The 18317-nt window shown below is 32.9% G+C and overlaps 1 protein-coding gene across 8 annotated transcripts in view; it reads left to right on the top strand.

Moving 5' to 3' along the window:
- CBLB (Cbl proto-oncogene B) overlaps positions 1-16887 on the top strand; it is a 209626-nt gene extending 192739 nt beyond the window's left edge. For all 8 annotated transcript variants that reach the window (XM_074301094.1, XM_074301093.1, XM_074301091.1 and 5 more), the window contains one exon: positions 7907-16887. In XM_074301094.1, the coding sequence (XP_074157195.1) occupies positions 7907-8166 (260 nt within the window). In that variant the 3' untranslated portion in view covers positions 8167-16887. The remainder of the gene's footprint in view (positions 1-7906) is intronic.
- The last annotated feature ends 1430 nt before the right edge of the window (positions 16888-18317 follow it).

Raw genomic sequence — 18317 nt, 5'->3', positions numbered from 1 at the left:
TGGAAATATTTTCCTTTTCCATTTCAATAAAGATCAAATGAATTGTATAATAGGATCAGATATTCCCACCTTATCTTCTTTCACCTGGCAACCCTTGGTATTTCACACAAGATTATCTGTTCTGCATAATTTCATAGTAAGACTTTTAAGGTGTATTTTAAGGTTTTTCACCCCTCCCAAAACATTTTTTTAAACTTTGAGCACTATTATGGAGTGTTAACTTAGTTCTACTAAATTAGCATTGTAACATTCTCCTTCAGGCTGCTTTCTTTTTAAATTAATAACTTATGTACCTGTAATATTCAGCACATATTGCTTATAAATATTACTTTCATATCTATATATTTTCCATAACTATGTCTAAAAAGTATCCCCTAAAATCATGTTATATCCTCAACTTTAACTATCATAATTATCCAGCATGATGTATATCAAGATTTTAATTTGAATTAAATGAAAACTGCATGTTAAATCATGTCCTCCTATAATTGGAAGGTTGTTTTTATGATGGCAGTAATTCCAGTTTATGGAATAAATTAATTCCAGAATTAACTGGTCTGTCATCTTACAGAAGAATTCATAAAAGCAAAGAGATAGGGCATATAAGGTTCCTTATATCTTTTAACCAGTTAAATTCACTTGTCATTTTTTGCAAGTCTGTTCAAATATCATTATTGCTTGGATTTATTATTAAATCCCTCTCTCCCCCTCACACTTTTATTTTTAGTAAGAAGAATAGTTGCCTAAGAGTTAGAACTCTTCATTTATAATAGACTTTATCAGTGATTTATTATATAAACATAGAGTCAAGCTTTTTGCCCTATATAAGTATTTAAAGCTCTCTTTTTTAACTTAAGTTAGTTAAATGTTATCTTTATGTTAAGTTTGATATTCATATTTATAAAGTTGATAAAGCATTGATGTGTATTTAATATTATTTTCTAGATTTCAAATTGTTTTAATATATAACATTTGAATAGATAGTGAATATATATTTAAATTGAATATGTTGAACATACAATAAATGTATATTAAAAGTATATACTATTCAAAATACATGTATTCTTATGTTATATATTCAGATTTATAATTTGAAATATATTTAATATCATTTTAAAGGAAATTTTAATTTTGCAGCTCTTGTGTTCCATTAATGTATAATGCTCATAAAGAAACTTATTTCATTATAAAGGAATAAGACTCATCAGAATTTTCCATCTAATTTGTTTAAGGTCATACGGAATTTTTGGCTGAGCTGTATAGTGTTATCTTATCTATAGTTAAAGTATGACATGTCCGGTTCAATATAGCAAACATTCATTGTGTACAGGGCATTGGGCTAAGCTAGACTTTCAGAATACAAATACACATAGAAGAAACCCTGACTCCAAGAAGCTTATAATCTGCTAAAGCATTAGAGCTTGATAACTTTAAAAAAAAAACAACCAGTTATAATTTGACACTGAAAAGGGCATTAACAATTAGGGGATAATTGGAAAGGATTCTTTATAATCCTTTATACAGATGCTCTTTTTTCTTTCTTCTTTTTTAAACAATTTAAGAATACTTGTTATCTTTTTCTCTAGAAAGATATCTAATAATTAAGTTTAAAAATTTCCTCAACATCATGCACAAATAGTATATGCCATGAAAGAAAATAGTCTATCCTTTAGTTAAAAGTCTAACCGAAACATATTTGCAAGTAATTTTGCTTAGAAAGAAATCTGGCCAGTAGAGTTCCCCTCACTAAACAGAAGATTCTGAAGTAATTTGTAGCTCACATTTTATAGTAACCAAGAAAAAAATAATAATAATTTCTGTGGCTACAAAAGAAACAAATCTATCTATTTCTTAGTTGTAGTCTTAAATTATTTGTTAAAGGGACTGATTACAATGTGAGCATATTTTGTGAGTACATCCTTAAAGAAGATGAAAAATAAAGATATACCTTTTCTTGGAACTGATCAAAGGTTTAGATTTCTTAGTGGAATTCTAATCTGATCAGGGATTCCAGAGAGATAGGGAAGACTAAAGACTACAAAATGGAAGCCTCACTACTCTAGGTTTCCATGCTATGTTGATAATTGTTTTCCATATCATTGACTAAGACAGATGAAGATTATAAAAATGATTAAAGAATGAAATAGCTATTTTAAAAAGAATATTGGGCAAGGAATTAGGTGACCTGTATTCTTGGTCATTATATTCTGAATGTCCTTTGACAAATGGTTTAACTTTTATGTTCCTTGCTTTCCTTCTCTACAAAATAGCAGCATATTACTTCAGCTCTTAATTTGTCTGCCTGAATTACTTAAAATACATTTTATCCTAGTTGGGCTTCTACATTCTATCCAGCTCTTTTCTAGGCCATCCCTCCTTATATGGTATGTCCTCAGTGAATGAAAAATGATTCCCACATTAGCCAAAGCAAAATGTAATTAGGAAGGTAAATCAACTGGAAAACATTTAGATAAGGTGTGACTCTAAAGCATTGTGGCTATTGTTTAAACAAATATACCAGGAGTTATACACCCAAACACAACCCATTTTAAAGTCCTTATCTTGGCAGACTGCACAGTTATTGTCATTAATGAAAACATTTGTGCAACTCCTCTTTGAGAAGAGATTCTTTAATGACTCCTCGTAATGAAAAATCTCCAACTTGTGAGAGTTTTGATTTTTCAAAATGATGCAAATAGTTCAGAGACAAATTTGTTAAATAAAGTTAGTTATTACAGTTGGGTAATATTAGGCTTCTAAGTTGTTTCAAAAATCATTTCCCAGAAGGATCATTCAGAGATATTTGTAGTTGATGAAAATTTTATTGGCATAATTAGATAGCTTCCAAAGTGACTAAAGAGAATGTTATTTAAACATTTAGATGGCTAATCTAATGTCTAAGTACTTTATCTTTTAAAAAAACCCAAAACTTCATTACATTAGAGTAACATATTATATAACATATGGCAAAAGCTACACTGTGATTAAAGTTTTCCACTTCTGTATTATAGCATCTTTTTTGCTAACATGCATGATCAAATGATGTCAGACTTTAGACTTGTGAGGAACATTGTCAAAAAAGAATAAGACTTGTAAGTATGGAACATCTGGTGACTGGTGAAGATCACTCTCCAAATGCTGTTAGTGTAATAGAGAAATGATCTTTCAGTTGGTTTGTTAAACATAATTATTTAATCATCAACTCAGAATTCCTGATACTTAAAGATATCTTTATATTTATTCATATTAACAGTCCTTGCTTATTGATACTGCGCTTGGCTGGCAGCTTACTGTAAAATTAAAGGTATATAATAAATCTTGTGTTTTCCTCTCTCACATGACCTTGACAGTAATTGGAAATATTTCTTATTCCTTAATTTGGGGTGTATTAATTGGCAATGTAGATGTGAAACTATTGCCCTGTCATATTAATAGTCTTTTTAGCTCTTATATTGCAAGTAAGATTAATTGACCCCTACTACCCTCTACTAAAACAGTCATTAGTGGTAGTATTCCCATTTTATAGCTCTGGTAAGTAGAATATATTGAGAAACTAAATAAATTACTCAGGAATAGCATAATTTTAGTGGCAGAATAAAGATTTAAAATTTAACAGTACCAGATCCTATTCTCTTACCAAATTTCTAAATGATTACATTTCCAAAAGGAAAAAAATAACATCTAGTAGCATGGTTGAACTTGCCCCCCACCAAAGAGAGAGAGAGAGAGAGAGAGAGAGAGAGAGAGAGAGAGAGAGAGAGAGAGAGATTTAAGAAGACTTTGCAGAGGTGAGGAAAGACCATGGCTTTGGAACATTCTATGGAATGTCAGGCTTTGTTCCCTCCTCTTTTTTTAAGTACTCTCTCTTTCACAGAGACTAGAAGAGAACTACAATGGGATGTTTAATAGAAATTTTCATATTTGTAAAACAGAAGATATTCAAAGTTCTATGAGAATTTTGTATTATTTTCCTTACTTTTTTTTTCTTAAATCAAGGTTGTTGTTTTTTTATTTTTTATTGCTGTCCTTTCTTATTTGATTTCTAATATTCTCCTTTTTCCCCACTTAAAAGGATTTTATTTTTTCCAAATACATGTAAAGTGGTTTTCAACATTCATTTCAGTATTTAACATTCAACATTTCAACATTCAATATTCATTTTCAATCTTCAACAAGATTTTGGATTTCAATTTTTTTTCTTCTGCCCCAAGACAGCAATCTGATATAAAGTATACATATATAATCATTTTTAAATGTATGTCCATATTAGGCATATTGTGAAAGAAAAATCAGAAAAAAGAAAAAAACATGAGAAAGAAAAACTAAAATAAAAATGAACACAGCATGCTTTGATCTGCATTCAGTCTTTAAATGTTTTTTTCTTTGGATGCAGATGGCATTTTCCATCCCAACTCAATTGGAATTGTCTTGAATCACCTCATTGTTGAAAAGAGCCAAGTCCATCACAGTTGATCATCACATAATCTTGTTGCCTCTGTGTATAGCATTAGCTTGTTTCTACTCATTTTACTCAGCATCATTTCATGTAAGTCTTTCCAGACTTTTCTAAACTCATCCTGCTCATCATTTCTTACAGAACAGTAATATTCCATTACATTCAAATACCTTAACTTATTCAGCCATTCCCCAATTAATTGGCATCCACTCATTCTCCAATTCCTTGACACTACAAAAAGATCTGCTACAAATACGTTTTACTTATGTGGGTCTTTTTCTCTGGTCCAGCATTAAAACAGGTTTCTAATCAGAACTGTGTGGCAGAACTAGTATTTAGTCATTACAAATCTAAAATACTTCAGTTAAATTCAGTTAGTATAAAGATACTACATAACTAGTCAGAAATTGCCATTTTTAGATGTCAGCTTCTCTCAGAGCAGATAAAGCTGCGCAGCTTTAGTTCCATTTTTTTCATACTACATAATTTAGCACATGATTCAAAGCAACTTCTGAAAATTAGTGAAGGTTCTAAAGGAGACATTAGTTCTATTTTAAGTAAATAGAAATTTAATTGATAGGCAATGAGCACCAGAGAGTTCATTGAGCCAAGTAAAAAGTAAAATTAATAGAGTACTGGGCTTAGAGTCAAGAAGAGGTGAGTTCAGATCCCACGTCAGACTGCACTTACTAGCTGCATGATCTTGGACAAGTCACTTAACCCTGTTTTCTCTTTCTTTCCTAAACTATAAAATAGGATTAATGATAGAATCCATTTTGTGAAAATCAAATGAGATAATATTTGTAACTTAACACAGTACTTGACACATAGTAACTGTTTTAATAAATACTGGTTGTCATTCTTATCCTCATCATGTATATGTTATTATTAAATACTTAATGCTAGTGATAAAACAGTCTGATTTGAGAGAAGTATGTTGAAAATCTTGATTTTTCTCTTTGAAACCCTATTCTCCAATTGAATTGTTGTTTTAATTATCCCATCAGAGAACAGTTTGATTTTTTTTAAAAAATTCTGATAGGTTATGGAAAATAATTAGAAACCTAAATGATTAATTCATTGTCCAAATTATATAATATGTAGAAATTGAAAAAATACTTTAAGTTTTGCAAAGTGCTTTAGCTCTATAGCATCTCCCTTTATACTCTCAACAACTGTATGAAGCAGGTACTACAATTATCTCTATTTTACAGATGAATTAGCAGATTGAACCTTGTACTCAAGGTCACAGACCTAGGAAGTGTCTGAGTTCATATTTGAACTCAAGCCCTCCCTGACTCTAGGTCCATTACTCTGTCCATTATGCTGACTTTAATGGAAATGGTTAATAGTAAAATTAATGAAACTTTAAAACAAAGAAATTCGTGCACTTAGCAATTTGCTAATAATGAGCATTGCTGATTACAAATATATATAATATATATACATATCTTAAATCAAAATCACAAAACATAAAATAAAACTTGTATACTCAAATTTATTCTGAATCCACATGGCATCATCCTTTGTTTTTATTATATGGTCTCATGGGCCTCTTTTTTTTAAGTGTTTTATCTTGATTTTGTTTAAATCTGTAATTGACAAAAAGTTTATCTTTGGTAGAAAACCATAGAGGTTCTACTTCTGTTTATAAAGGAGTTGGAGGAAAGGAAAAAGAAGAAAATATAAATAATTTTAAAGTAGTTTCAGTTCAATGGAAATGTCATTAAGGATAATGATTCATGGAGAAGCTTGTCTTTGGATCCCCCTTCTCCCACCCATCTAGTTTTACTTACTTGAGCTGGAAGAATACAAAAGAATAAGAGACTGTGACAGAATGAGAGCCAAGAGACTTGTAGCTTCAGTAGTACCATGATTAGGACTGAATGAGTTTGGTCAATCCTTTGTGCCTTTGAGATATTTGTAGAAATATACTGAGGTAACTTTGTACAGCCCACCCTCACTGAAGTCCAACTTACTTGCATGCCATGGTACCACCTCCCTGTTGTCATGGTGCTCTTTCAGATGAAGGACAAACAATAGCAGAAATATACTAATGTAGTAATTAGTCTTATTGTTATTTTCATTTGTATTGTTTTTGTTTGAAAATATTTCATTATTTATACAAATTGTAATATTTAGTGGGTATAATTTAAATTTTTTATTTTAGGCAGGGATAGTCTATATTTTTAGAAATAGCTAATTAAAGTGTTCTCTCAAGTAATCTAGATGATGCCCATGGATCAGTGTAGAATTTTTGCTTATAATTAATTTTCTGTATCCTGTTCATGTTGCTCTCTTCTTTTGATTATCCCTGTCATTTGTTTAACTTTGATAAACTGCTTGTTATCATGAGAATCAACTGAAAGCTAAGCTAGTGTACTCTACTTCCTACATTTCTGCTCCTTGTACATTTTCTATAACAGGATTTCTTAATGTTCTCAGTTTTAGTTGTGAAAAAGGAATTAAACATATTTGGGCAGATCACCAAGATTTTAGTCATCATGATTCACTGACTTAAAAAAGATTGAAAACATGCTATTTTGACTTTTTTCTTTCCAAAACATGAAATTCACTATCAAAACATGAATTCTTAACAATAGGAAAGCAGCATAATACAATGGAAAGAGTCTGGTTCTAGAATTAAAAGAACCTGGTTCAAATCTCACCTCTGATAGTTACCTATGTGACCGTAGGCAAGTGAATTACTTGGCCTGTTTCCTCATCTTTAAAAGAAGATTAAACTACAGAACCTCTGAAGTCCCTTTCAGTTCTGGTTTTGTGATCCTATTAAATTGAAAAATTAAAGAAAAGACCTTAGAAGATATTTCTAGCCAAAGCATTTCTGCTATGGCCAGTATTCAATGATCCATTTGATTTTTCATTTTTTTTCTTTAATTTCTTGGGCCCTGAAGTTATATAATTAGCTCTATAAAAAAGCATTTATATAGCACCTACTATGTTCTAGGCACTGAGCTAAGCAATTTTTTTTTTTTTTACAGATAATCTCATTTGATCTTATTGAAACCTCACTAGAGAGCTAAAGAAGCATAATCTCATGCCAGTAGATTTTTTCTTTCTAGTGAACCTGTAATACTAAACTAAGGGAAGAAATGGTTTTATCTCAGCCTAATTGGTTGGTTTTCTCTTCATTTCATTCTTGTGACCCAAGAAAATAGAATTGTGAATTAGTGTTCTGCTATTTATTTATAGTAACCTGGGCTTCCTCATCTTTTAAATGGGAATAACAGCTCCCTCCATCTCCTTTTTTCCATCTTCCAAAGAAACATCTGAAAAGATTTGTTGAAATTTTATTTGTACAATGCTTTTTGCTTTTGTGAATTAATTGTACCATATTATTGCAAAATTAGTACCTTTGAGAGAAGTCCTCTTTTCCCTATTACATATCAATGTTCTTTTTTTTTTTTCTTTTTTTTTTTTTAACCACAGATGGTTCACAAGCTCCTGCCAGACCCCCTAAGCCACGGCCCCGCAAGACTGCACCAGAAATTCACCATAGAAAAGCCCATGGTCCTGAAGCAGCATTGGAAAATGTTGATGCAAAAATTGCAAAACTTATGGGAGAGGGCTATGCTTTTGAAGAGGTGAAAAGAGCCCTAGAGATAGCCCAGAACAATGTTGATGTGGCCCGTAGCATCCTAAGAGAATTTGCCTTCCCTCCTCCTGTTTCTCCAAGGCTAAATCTATAGCTGCCTGGATTTTGAATCTCTCTGATGGAAATCAACAGATGAGGAATTCTGGGAATATGTAAGTGAGAGCAAATGCAAGATGGATTTTAAAAGAGAAAGTTTTTTCTCTCCTTTGCATAGAAAAGAGCCTGACTGGTGCAGCTTTTCAAAGGAAGACAGCTGCTGAACTGAAGATGTAAATGGGCTGCGTGCGGCTTACAATATTTTTGCTAGCCATACTTTTAAATCAGGGTTGAACTGACAAAAAAAAAATAATTTAAAGAAGTTTACTTCCCTTGAACTTTGAATCTGTGAAATGCTTTTCCTTGTTTACAAGTTGGCAAGTTACAGTTTTGTTTTGTTTTGTTTAATTTTATATCTGTACTGTATGTGACCTATATGTGACCCTTTGTAGTATAGACAAGTCTACTGTAGCATTTCCTAGTAACTTCTCTCCCATCCACATCAGCAGCAGAATCATCAGGTTTTGTTTCAATTTCATTTTCCCCTTCACATGCCCATTTCTGTTTCTCCAGTTTATATATGTTAATGGTTTTTGAATTTTAACTTAGTGAACAAATGCAAAAAAAAAAAAAAAAAAAAAAAGTATGTGGCCTTCACTACTGAGTCTTTTCTTCTGAAACCATCAGTTTGGGGTGGTGGGAGGAGGATGAGAGGGGTAGAATCTGAATGTATAATGCATTATTTTATCAAGGAACTATCCTTCCTGAGGTATTTGCGTAGTGATAAAGAACTACCTTTCTTTTTACTGTAGATATTGGGGTGTTTTATCTACCAAAATCTGATCTAGATCATCATAGCTCTGCAAAATCTAAGAGATGGCCATACAACTGCTGCAGATATTCACGAAATTCAAATGCATAGGATAATGCTATACTGAAGTTATTTAATGAGGTCACCTGCTATTTATGCCTCCACTACCTTTGGGCATACTGAATAATGGGGCCTCCTCTTTGAATTATGTTAATAATTTTCACATAAAATTATAGTCAAACGTTTTTTCCAGAGTGGAATACAGTTCATTTCCTGTTTGAATGATTATACTTGGTTCATAACAGCTTCGGGAACCAGTTCATATTAGCTTGGAAACTTTAAATCTTTGATGCACCGTTAAGTGCTAATGCTACTGTGGCAATATATTTTTCCAAAGTTCCTAGTAATTTACTCCTTGTGGACTCAAATTAGAATCCATATTTAATTCGTAGATTCACTTCTTCATTGCCCCTTCTAATTAGGTGAAAGTATCCAAAAATTCCTCAGTCTTATCATACAGAAGCCATTTTGCAAAATTTAATCAATTGTCAAGTATTAAGTACCTGCTACACAAAGCCAGCAGAATTTTAGGAACTGCACAAACTGACACTAGCTGACCCTAGATTAATCTATCCTTGTTATATCTGATCTTCTTTTTGCAAAATGGCCTCTAATTTTAAGACAATATTTTTAAATAGTTCTTTTTGGATTTCAGGGCTATTTTCATATTTCTTTGCCTTACAGAAAAATGGAAAATAAGATAAAGTTAAATCAATGTGCTCCTTTCTTCATCCTAAATTGCCTGGTCCACTCAAGAATATTCTTTTCTAATACAAACTAATCTTGAATTTAGTATGTGTCTTCTGCCACTCTCTTTCCTCATCAGCATAGTAGCATGTTGTAAAAGATATCTCTGACTTAGGAAGCCTAACATTAGGGATAAATTCACCTACAGTCTACAGTAATTTGAAGAATATTTGCCAAACATCTGATACAAAATGTTGACAAAAAAAAAAAGCAGGCCCAATACATATTAACATTGCCCAACACTAATTTCAATATTTCCCAGATAGTTGGTAGCAGGGGGTAGAGGGAAAACATCATAAACTCAATTCTTTTCAGAACTGCACATATTTATTTTTAATTTTTAAGTCCCACAGTAGGAGATGATCAAAGAGACTTGAGACTTGTGCAGACACAAGTTAGGGCTCTTCATTCTATTGCTTGATTTCTGCAAATATCTCTCAGCTCATGGTTAGCCAGAAAGGAGAATTTACTTTTTGTATTCACTGTTCCTTCTGTGAATAGGCATACCAAAGCCCAAATGACCATATTTTTATTCTCCCTTTTCTGGATTACGGTAACTTAATTTATTCACTTTTCTTTTGACAGCATGCACAGCTTTAAGTTTTGTGCATTGGTTACTTCATAAAGGAAACACCATATCCTACAGTAGCCATGTTAAAGAAATTTCTGATTGTACATGTGTGCTATTAAGAAACAAGTGGCTTCTTTATTAGAATAGCAATCTGTTCCTCCTATCTTCATAAAATTGATGAAAAAATAATGCATTACAACTTCCACAGGTTCTCAGAACTTAAAGTGAGCCTTCACCTATCTGCCAGCAAAGATAGTTTATATTTAATAAATTTGATCTAAGACCTTCAAATCAATGAGCACTATTTTAAAAGTGAAAACTACTTTTATGCACAGAAAACTTTCCAACTAATCAAAATATCTACTTTTGTGTTTGACAGTTTACGTTAGCTTTATCATCTCAAACGAACCTATCAGAAATTCTTTGGCAGCAAAGAAGAGATACATCAAACATTATATTAAATATGAGATGCTTTTTGAAAGAATTGTTGTTCTTTTATAGGGGACATCTGAAAGATTATTTTGAAAATATCCAAGATACTAAAAACTCCCTCTACTTAATAAAAAGTTGTGTTTCTATAGTTAGAAGTGGTCTAGATGTTATGTATATGTAACCTAAAAAGCATATATATATGTGTGTGTGTGTGTGTGTATTTATACACACACACACACATATATATTTTTTTTCTTTTTTTTTTTTTTCTGTATGATAGGAGGAAGGTTAATGGATACAATTTAAATTCCTGTGGAGTTTTTTGTGGACAGACTTTCCCCATTGACTTTCCAGTTCACTCATCTCTAGCTTCTGCTATTTATTTGGTTTTTTAATATCTACTATTGTACTGCTAGGAAAACAAGATTGATATCCTGGCGAGACCCTCTAAAAGTTAACTCTAAAAGCTAACCATGCATAGCTTCAGCCCAACTCCCTTCCAAAGAAATGGCTCTTATTCTTCTTTCCTATTCCTGAACCTTCACATGTTGGCAAATAGTCATTAGAGCCCTGATCGTAACTCCCTAGGGCCCACTTTTTATAACTGTCAGTATTTCACATTCCAAGAACACTTGGCAAAGATTTCTTCATAATGTGAATTTTTTTATGTACCAGAAGCATTTCCTTTAGATGTTTGGAATTTTTTTTCCTCTCAGATTTTCAACTTGAAGCTATACTTTGCACTTAGGATCTGACTTGGTTATATTTTAAATTTTTTGTGTCTTAAGTTTGACAGATTTGGAAGCAAACTATAGTACATTTTAAATAGTTTCAGGTACTACCTGTTAACCTGGAATTTAAAGGTTCTAGGAGAAGTTTCTGGAAAAAAAAAAAAGACAGAAATTGAGTGCATATTGAAGGGTTTTCTTCCAAATAACTATTTTATCAGCAAAAAAAAAAAAATACTTTAAAAATTTTGTCTAACATGTGGCAAATATAGTTATGTGTTCAATTAATTTATATTTTATTCAACGTTCTTTTCCAATTCTGGTTATTATGTAACCTCAAGTACTTTATCTGTTCTTGTAAGGTATTTTATAAAATGAATGTTACCAGAACACTGACTCACTTCTTTTTTTAATATCAAACAATCTTTTGTTTCTTTTAAGGGTTGTACTTTTCCTTTCTTTTCATGATAAGCCAAATGAACAAATGACATTTAATTTGAAAGAAAATTATATAATATGAAATGGATTATGCACAGTTGAATTCAGGGTAAGGAGAGTCCAAATTTGAACTCACTCAAGGGGATTGGAGACCAGCAAAGTACTTGCCCATAAAGATAATCCCATGACTTAAAAGTATTAGTAAACTTTTTTAGGAAGGTCCCAGATTAGAAATGTTATGTAATGGGCATGAGATATAAATAGCCTTGTGAAGAGAGGTCTATAATTTATTTCCCTGGAGGAACTGCAGAAGGGACAACTAGTGGGCTTTCCTCTAAGACAGGTGCAGATTAGACAAAGAGACTTTTAAGTAAGTCCAAGGGAGTTCCTTGTAGCAAATAGACATTAAGTGGCCTGCTTAAAACTAGTCATAAAGGTCTTGAGTGTCAGAGGTAAGAATTGGATTTAGGGCTTATTCATTCTATATGCTATGCTCTACCTACTATAGTATAGCTTACTACATCAGATCATAAACCTACCTACAATTATAGATGATCTTAGAGCTGGAAGACACCTCAAATGTCATTTAGTCCAACTAAGAATTTAAAATTCTGGATACATAGAACACCTTTCATTCACTTCTTGGTGCTTCTGCTTTTCTGTCTGTAATTATCATCACATTACATTTACAATATTCTTGAACTGGAGGAAACAATTAGAAATTACTTTAATACAACCAGATTCCTTTTACAATGTATTTTACTCTGATATAGGGGTAGAGTACTGATTTAATAGTTTAAAAAAAAAAACTGGCTTTTAAGATCTAGCTCTTACACCTATAAGCTTTATGACAGTGGTGTAGTCATAGTACTTTCTTGAAGTCTTTGTTTCTCATTTGCAAAATTCACTAGCTATGTCACAGAGTTTTTTCAAAGATAAAATAACATAATCCAAGTGAAAACCTAAAACAGCATATAAACATCACCTGGGTCCAGAAAGAAGCCTAAGAATGGTATATGCTGATAAGTTACAGCTATAGTTTCTCAGCATATAGAATCTGAGGATTAGAAATGTCTTTTGGGGAGATGAACTGCAGCTATGAAAATGAACAGTCATCTGTTTATAAAAGTAAGTATTCAGTAGTTCTATAAAGAAAATTGGATTACAGAAAGAAATTGAACCACATCTTCTCAGTTTTCAAATTTGCCGGGATTCTTCCCTATAGGAAAAGCTAGGAAACTCGCTTGCATTTTTAGTTCCAGATTTGCCACTGACTAGGATCTTAACTTTGAACAAGGTATTGTACTACTGTGGGATTTCAAATAGGCAGGAATATATGCCAAGGCAGAACCCTAAAATAATATGTAGATTTCACTCATCAAATTGTATTTCTTCATGTTTTATCCAGAGACACCATGATGCATTTGTCCGATATTTTGCTGAAATTCAATCATATTTTCTCCCTGATTTAGAAGTCCCGTAAACCTATATGGCATATTCATGATTTCTTAATTTTCTGAGCATGTGCCCACAAACTGTCCCCTAAACATTACAAATTTTTAGCAAGAATTGACATAAAAATCATCCATATCTCCTCAGGACCACCAAACACTTGAAAACTGAGAGAATATTGATCAGTCCCCAGGCCAGTAGTCCCTATTCCATTGACCATATTTTCTCAAAGATCACTGGCAGCAATGAAGTATTTATATCCCACAGTTTTTTTCAAAGGTCATCCTATAGATTCAGAGCTAGAAGGAACCTTCATCATATTCAAACTTTTCATTTTGTAGATGTGAAAACTGAGGCCCAGATTTCATTGAATGAACATCTCAGGGTAATGAAGCCAGTAAATGTCTGAGGGAAAATTGAAAACCCATTTTATCCTCCCAAGTACAGTATTCTATCCATTACAAAACGCCACCTCATTAGTTAGCCTAAAATTTAATTTGTCCTTGAACTCAAGAAATGTAACTAAGTCTCTTACTATGTACATATTTTTGTTCCAATTCCCTGTTAATTTTGATATATATGACTATAATAGTATAATATAATAAATAATAGATAATATACATATGTGTATATGTGTATACACATATGTATGTGTACACATACATACAAAATCTGGTTCCCTTCATTCTCCTACACATTTTCTACTTTCCCTTGCAAAAATAAACTGGCCTTTTTAGGGTCCAAGTGGTCCCTTTTTTTTTTTTTTTCTTTTAATCCAGTAGTAACACTAAGCTTGGAAAAACTCAGTAATATCTGACACAGAAACTTAACCATGACATTTGCTTATAAATTTTTATTCATGAACAATTCTGAATGCCAGTTTATCTGTAATTTTTTGCAAAATGTGGAGGCATACATTTCTGTCAGGTATTATAATCAACACTAACAAAATTAGGCATTTATATTGTACTTTAAGGCTGGGAAGTACTTTATTTTTAATAATCAACATTATCATCCTCAATACCTTTATTGAAGTGGAAGAGAAATATAGGACTTAAAGATCATGCAACACCTATATGACTTTTACAGCAGTTCAGTAAAAAAAGACATACCCTAATCTCATCTCTCCAAACTTCATGTTTCAAATGTATTACCTAATCATTAAGATTTATTCATGAACAAAGATTTGATATAAATTGACAAAGTCTTTAAGAAGGTTTCCATTGGATACCCACTTTTCATTAATATATGTGAAAAGTTTTTAGAATCTTTTTAGATTCTTAAACATCCTTTAAAATTGCTAATCCAAGAGTATATACATAGAGAGTGATCATTGATGTTTTATCCCCACCCCCAACCCTGTATCACATCTAGGTCAAACCCAACTGAAGAAGTTAAAAAATTAACCAATGGTGTTATAAAATGGCTCAGTACTCAGACTCATTCTATCTGTTGATTTTTATTCATTTGCTATAACTAAAAAGGAAATACTGCTATCACTTCTAAGCAAATAAAGGAATATAACTTTAAGGGACTGGTACTGTGAAGATACCAAGTTAGGTTAATGAAACCAAGAGAGTTTTACAAGTTAAATTAAAAAGCCTGTGTTTCATTTAGAAAGCACACTTGAATAGGTTTTGAAGCTTTTTGGCAGTCATATTATCAATGCCTAAATACCTATAAATGTTGCTTGACTACATTACCTTGCATGTTAGCAGCATATATAAGAACACTTGTGCTGCCCATTGTCAATCTGAGGGTGTCTGAGAAGACCAATGGTTTTGTTCCAATTACAGCTTTTCCAAAAGACCAGAAGCACTCAGAGTAACAAATCAATCATCTTCAATATTAACCCCTTCAGTTAAACTGGCTCCATACTTATGGATGGAAATGAGAACACTTGTTCCTTTTCAAGGGCACACACTTATTGCACCGTGGAAGCCCATATTCAAACATTGCAACAATGCTTAAGTTTTGCACTGTTAGGAGCAGAATTTAAAGGCTGTTGTTGAGGGACGGGAGAGAAGCAGAGTATTTTAGGTGAAAGATGGAGTCTGATTTAGCAGAAAAATTAGGAGGCCTAAACACTCTCCTCAGATTAGTAGCCTCTAACTAACCTTTAGCTCTATATGCCTTTTTAGTTTGTTTGTTTTTAGCAAGATCTAACTAATAGCAACCATTGGTGAGTTTTCCTATGTTTCCAAATACCTGTTGGTTTTGAAAAACAAAAACAAAAGCAAAAACAAAAGACAAAAACCATAAAATCCATGAAATTATATACAAGTGCCTAAAGGCCTTGGCTGGAAGCCTCCAATTTCTAGCCAAAATGATAACGAACAGAAAGGGAATGAATAAGGAAGTGGCCAGCATTCTAGCTTTTTTTTTTTTAAAGCTTTTTATTTTCAAAATATATGCAAAGATAGTTTTCAATATTCATCCTTGCAAAACCTTATATTCCAATTTTTTCCCTCCCTTTCTCCCACTCTCTCCCCCTAGATAGCAAATAATCCAATATGTATTAAACCCATGCAATTCTTCTCTACATTTTCCCACAATTATCACAGCATTCTATTTTGATATACTTAATTTTCTTCATTTGGAAAGGAAAGCTAATACTTGCTTCTAGACATTGTAAAAATTCAAAGGGGAGAGTTTTTAGGGATTTTAATAACTTTTTTATTAAAGTTTATTAAAATAATTTTTGATAGTCCATCATCCACATCCTAAACTACTAATTAGACATTAGGGCAGATAGGTTACAGAATGCTAGAACTGGAGTTCGAGTCTGATCTCTGACTCTTCTTGGCTGTATGACTAGATAAGTCACTTTTAATCCTGTTAATCTCAGATTCCTCATCTATAAAATGAGGTGGAGAGGGGAAATGGCAAACCACTTCAGTATCTTTGCCTAGAAAACGCTAAATGAGTTCACGAGAGCAAGGCACAACTAAAATGGCTGAACAACAAATTATATACATCAATCATTACAGCAGCACAGGGGACAAAGTCAGTTTATTTCTGCATTTCCCTATTACTATAATTGCATGTCCCGGTGGATATGTTTATCCTTCATATAATTCATGAACTCTTTCCTCTTGGCTTCTTCATCTCCCTTCTCCTTCAAATCATTCTCCTTTCTAACAGTGCTGTTTCTTTCAAGCTCTTAGTGAAAAGTTGAGCATCACTCCTGGTGGCCTTTGTGGGAAGAAGCCCTGAACATCATCCTTTCTTGTACTAACAGTCCTTCACTGGTGGGACTAGATACATTTCTATATTTTGTATTATTTTAGTTCCCAGCACCCAGTTTTTTTTTTTTAGTATTTTATTTTTTCAAACACACACAAAGATAGTTTTCAACATCCACCCCTACAAAAATCCCGTGATCCAAATCTCTCTCTCCACTCCCCACTCCATCATCAAGACAGCAAGCAATTCAACACAGGTCAAAATGGGCAATTCGTCCAAACATACTTCCGTATTCATTATGCTGCACAAGAAAAATTAGATTAAAAATGAAAAAAATAAGAGGAAAAAAAAAAACAAGCAAACAACAACAACAAAAGGTGAAGACACAATGTTTTGACATGCATTCCTATTTCCACAGCTCTCTCTCTGGACTGTAGATGGTACATTCCATCCCAAGTGTATTGGGAGGTCCATCACAGTTGATTATCACATAATCTTGTTGGTATTGTGTACAATGTTCTCTTGGTTCTGCAGCATCATTTCATGTAAGTCCTTCCAGGCTTTTCTGAAATCATCCTGCTGATCATTTCTTATAGAACAAGAATATTCCATAACATTCATGGGCATCCACTCAGTTTTCAGGTCTTTACTACGACAAAAAGGGCTGCTACAAACATTTTTGCACACGTGGGTTCTTTTCCCTCTTTTAAAATCTCTTTGGGATACAGATCCAGTAGAGACACTACCAGATCAAAAACATGGCAATAAGCATTCATTAAGCATTTACTATGTTCCAGGAACCATGCTCAGTGCTGGAAATACAGATACATACGAAAAGACAATCCCTACCCTCAAGAAGCTTACATTTTAATAGGGTGAAGAGAATACATAAAAGGAAGCTGAAAAATCGGTAAAAGGGAAAAGGAAATGGGTAGAAAGAAGAGCCTGCCCTGTGATATGGTAGAGGAAGTGTGAAAAATCAGGAGAGTATCTGGGATTGGAATGAAGACATGCCTGGCCTAAACAACCTTCTTAAAATGGAGGTTCCAAGAGGAATCAACAAATACGGGAGCCTGGGATATTTCCAGTGTGAGATCCAGAGGTAGAATGAACTTTCAGGATGAAAACGTTTCTGTGACATAACAGAAAAAGTGCAGAGAGGCAGAGGTACAGTCTTTAAGATATTTAATCTAATAATTAAACACCTACTACATGTCAGATACTAGCACCCAGTTTTTTAATCTGGCTCTGACTCACAACCAAATTCCCAAGAGAAATGTTCTACAGTCTTTAAAAAATGAAGAGCTAATCTTGCCAATACCACTTTGCTTGGCAGAGGTTGTGAAGAGAATTACATCTTCAATATGTTAAGGGTTAGTGAACACTTGACATTTTCTCACCAGCTGAGGCCTCATAGCACACACCCAAGTGATAATGAGAAACTGATAACTCCAGGTAACTTGTAACCATCAGGATCTGATTATGGAACAATTTTCAGCACAGGTGACCAGGAGGCATTGCAGGTGGGGGCTTTCTCAGAATGGTTTTCTGCTGAGTTTCAGCTGCCTTTAAATTCAGTTTAAGGAAAAAATTAAAATTTTTCAGACTGTTTTACAACAGCATTCCAAAGTCTGTGCTATGACTTTGGAGTATAATTAAGAAGGTTAATTTTAATCACCTGCTGGTTTTATTCCAAGCTAAAGGACCTGTCTCTCTCAGAGTACTATGTTTGCTATAAATCCCTAAAATTAAAATCTGGGATACTGGAGTGATGGCATTGCTAA

This window comes from Sminthopsis crassicaudata, chromosome 3 (assembly GCF_048593235.1).
Source record: "Sminthopsis crassicaudata isolate SCR6 chromosome 3, ASM4859323v1, whole genome shotgun sequence".
NCBI classification, from domain to species: domain Eukaryota; kingdom Metazoa; phylum Chordata; class Mammalia; order Dasyuromorphia; family Dasyuridae; genus Sminthopsis; species Sminthopsis crassicaudata.
Note: the sequence above shows the minus strand (reverse complement) of the source record. Positions and strands in the feature narration are given on the sequence as shown.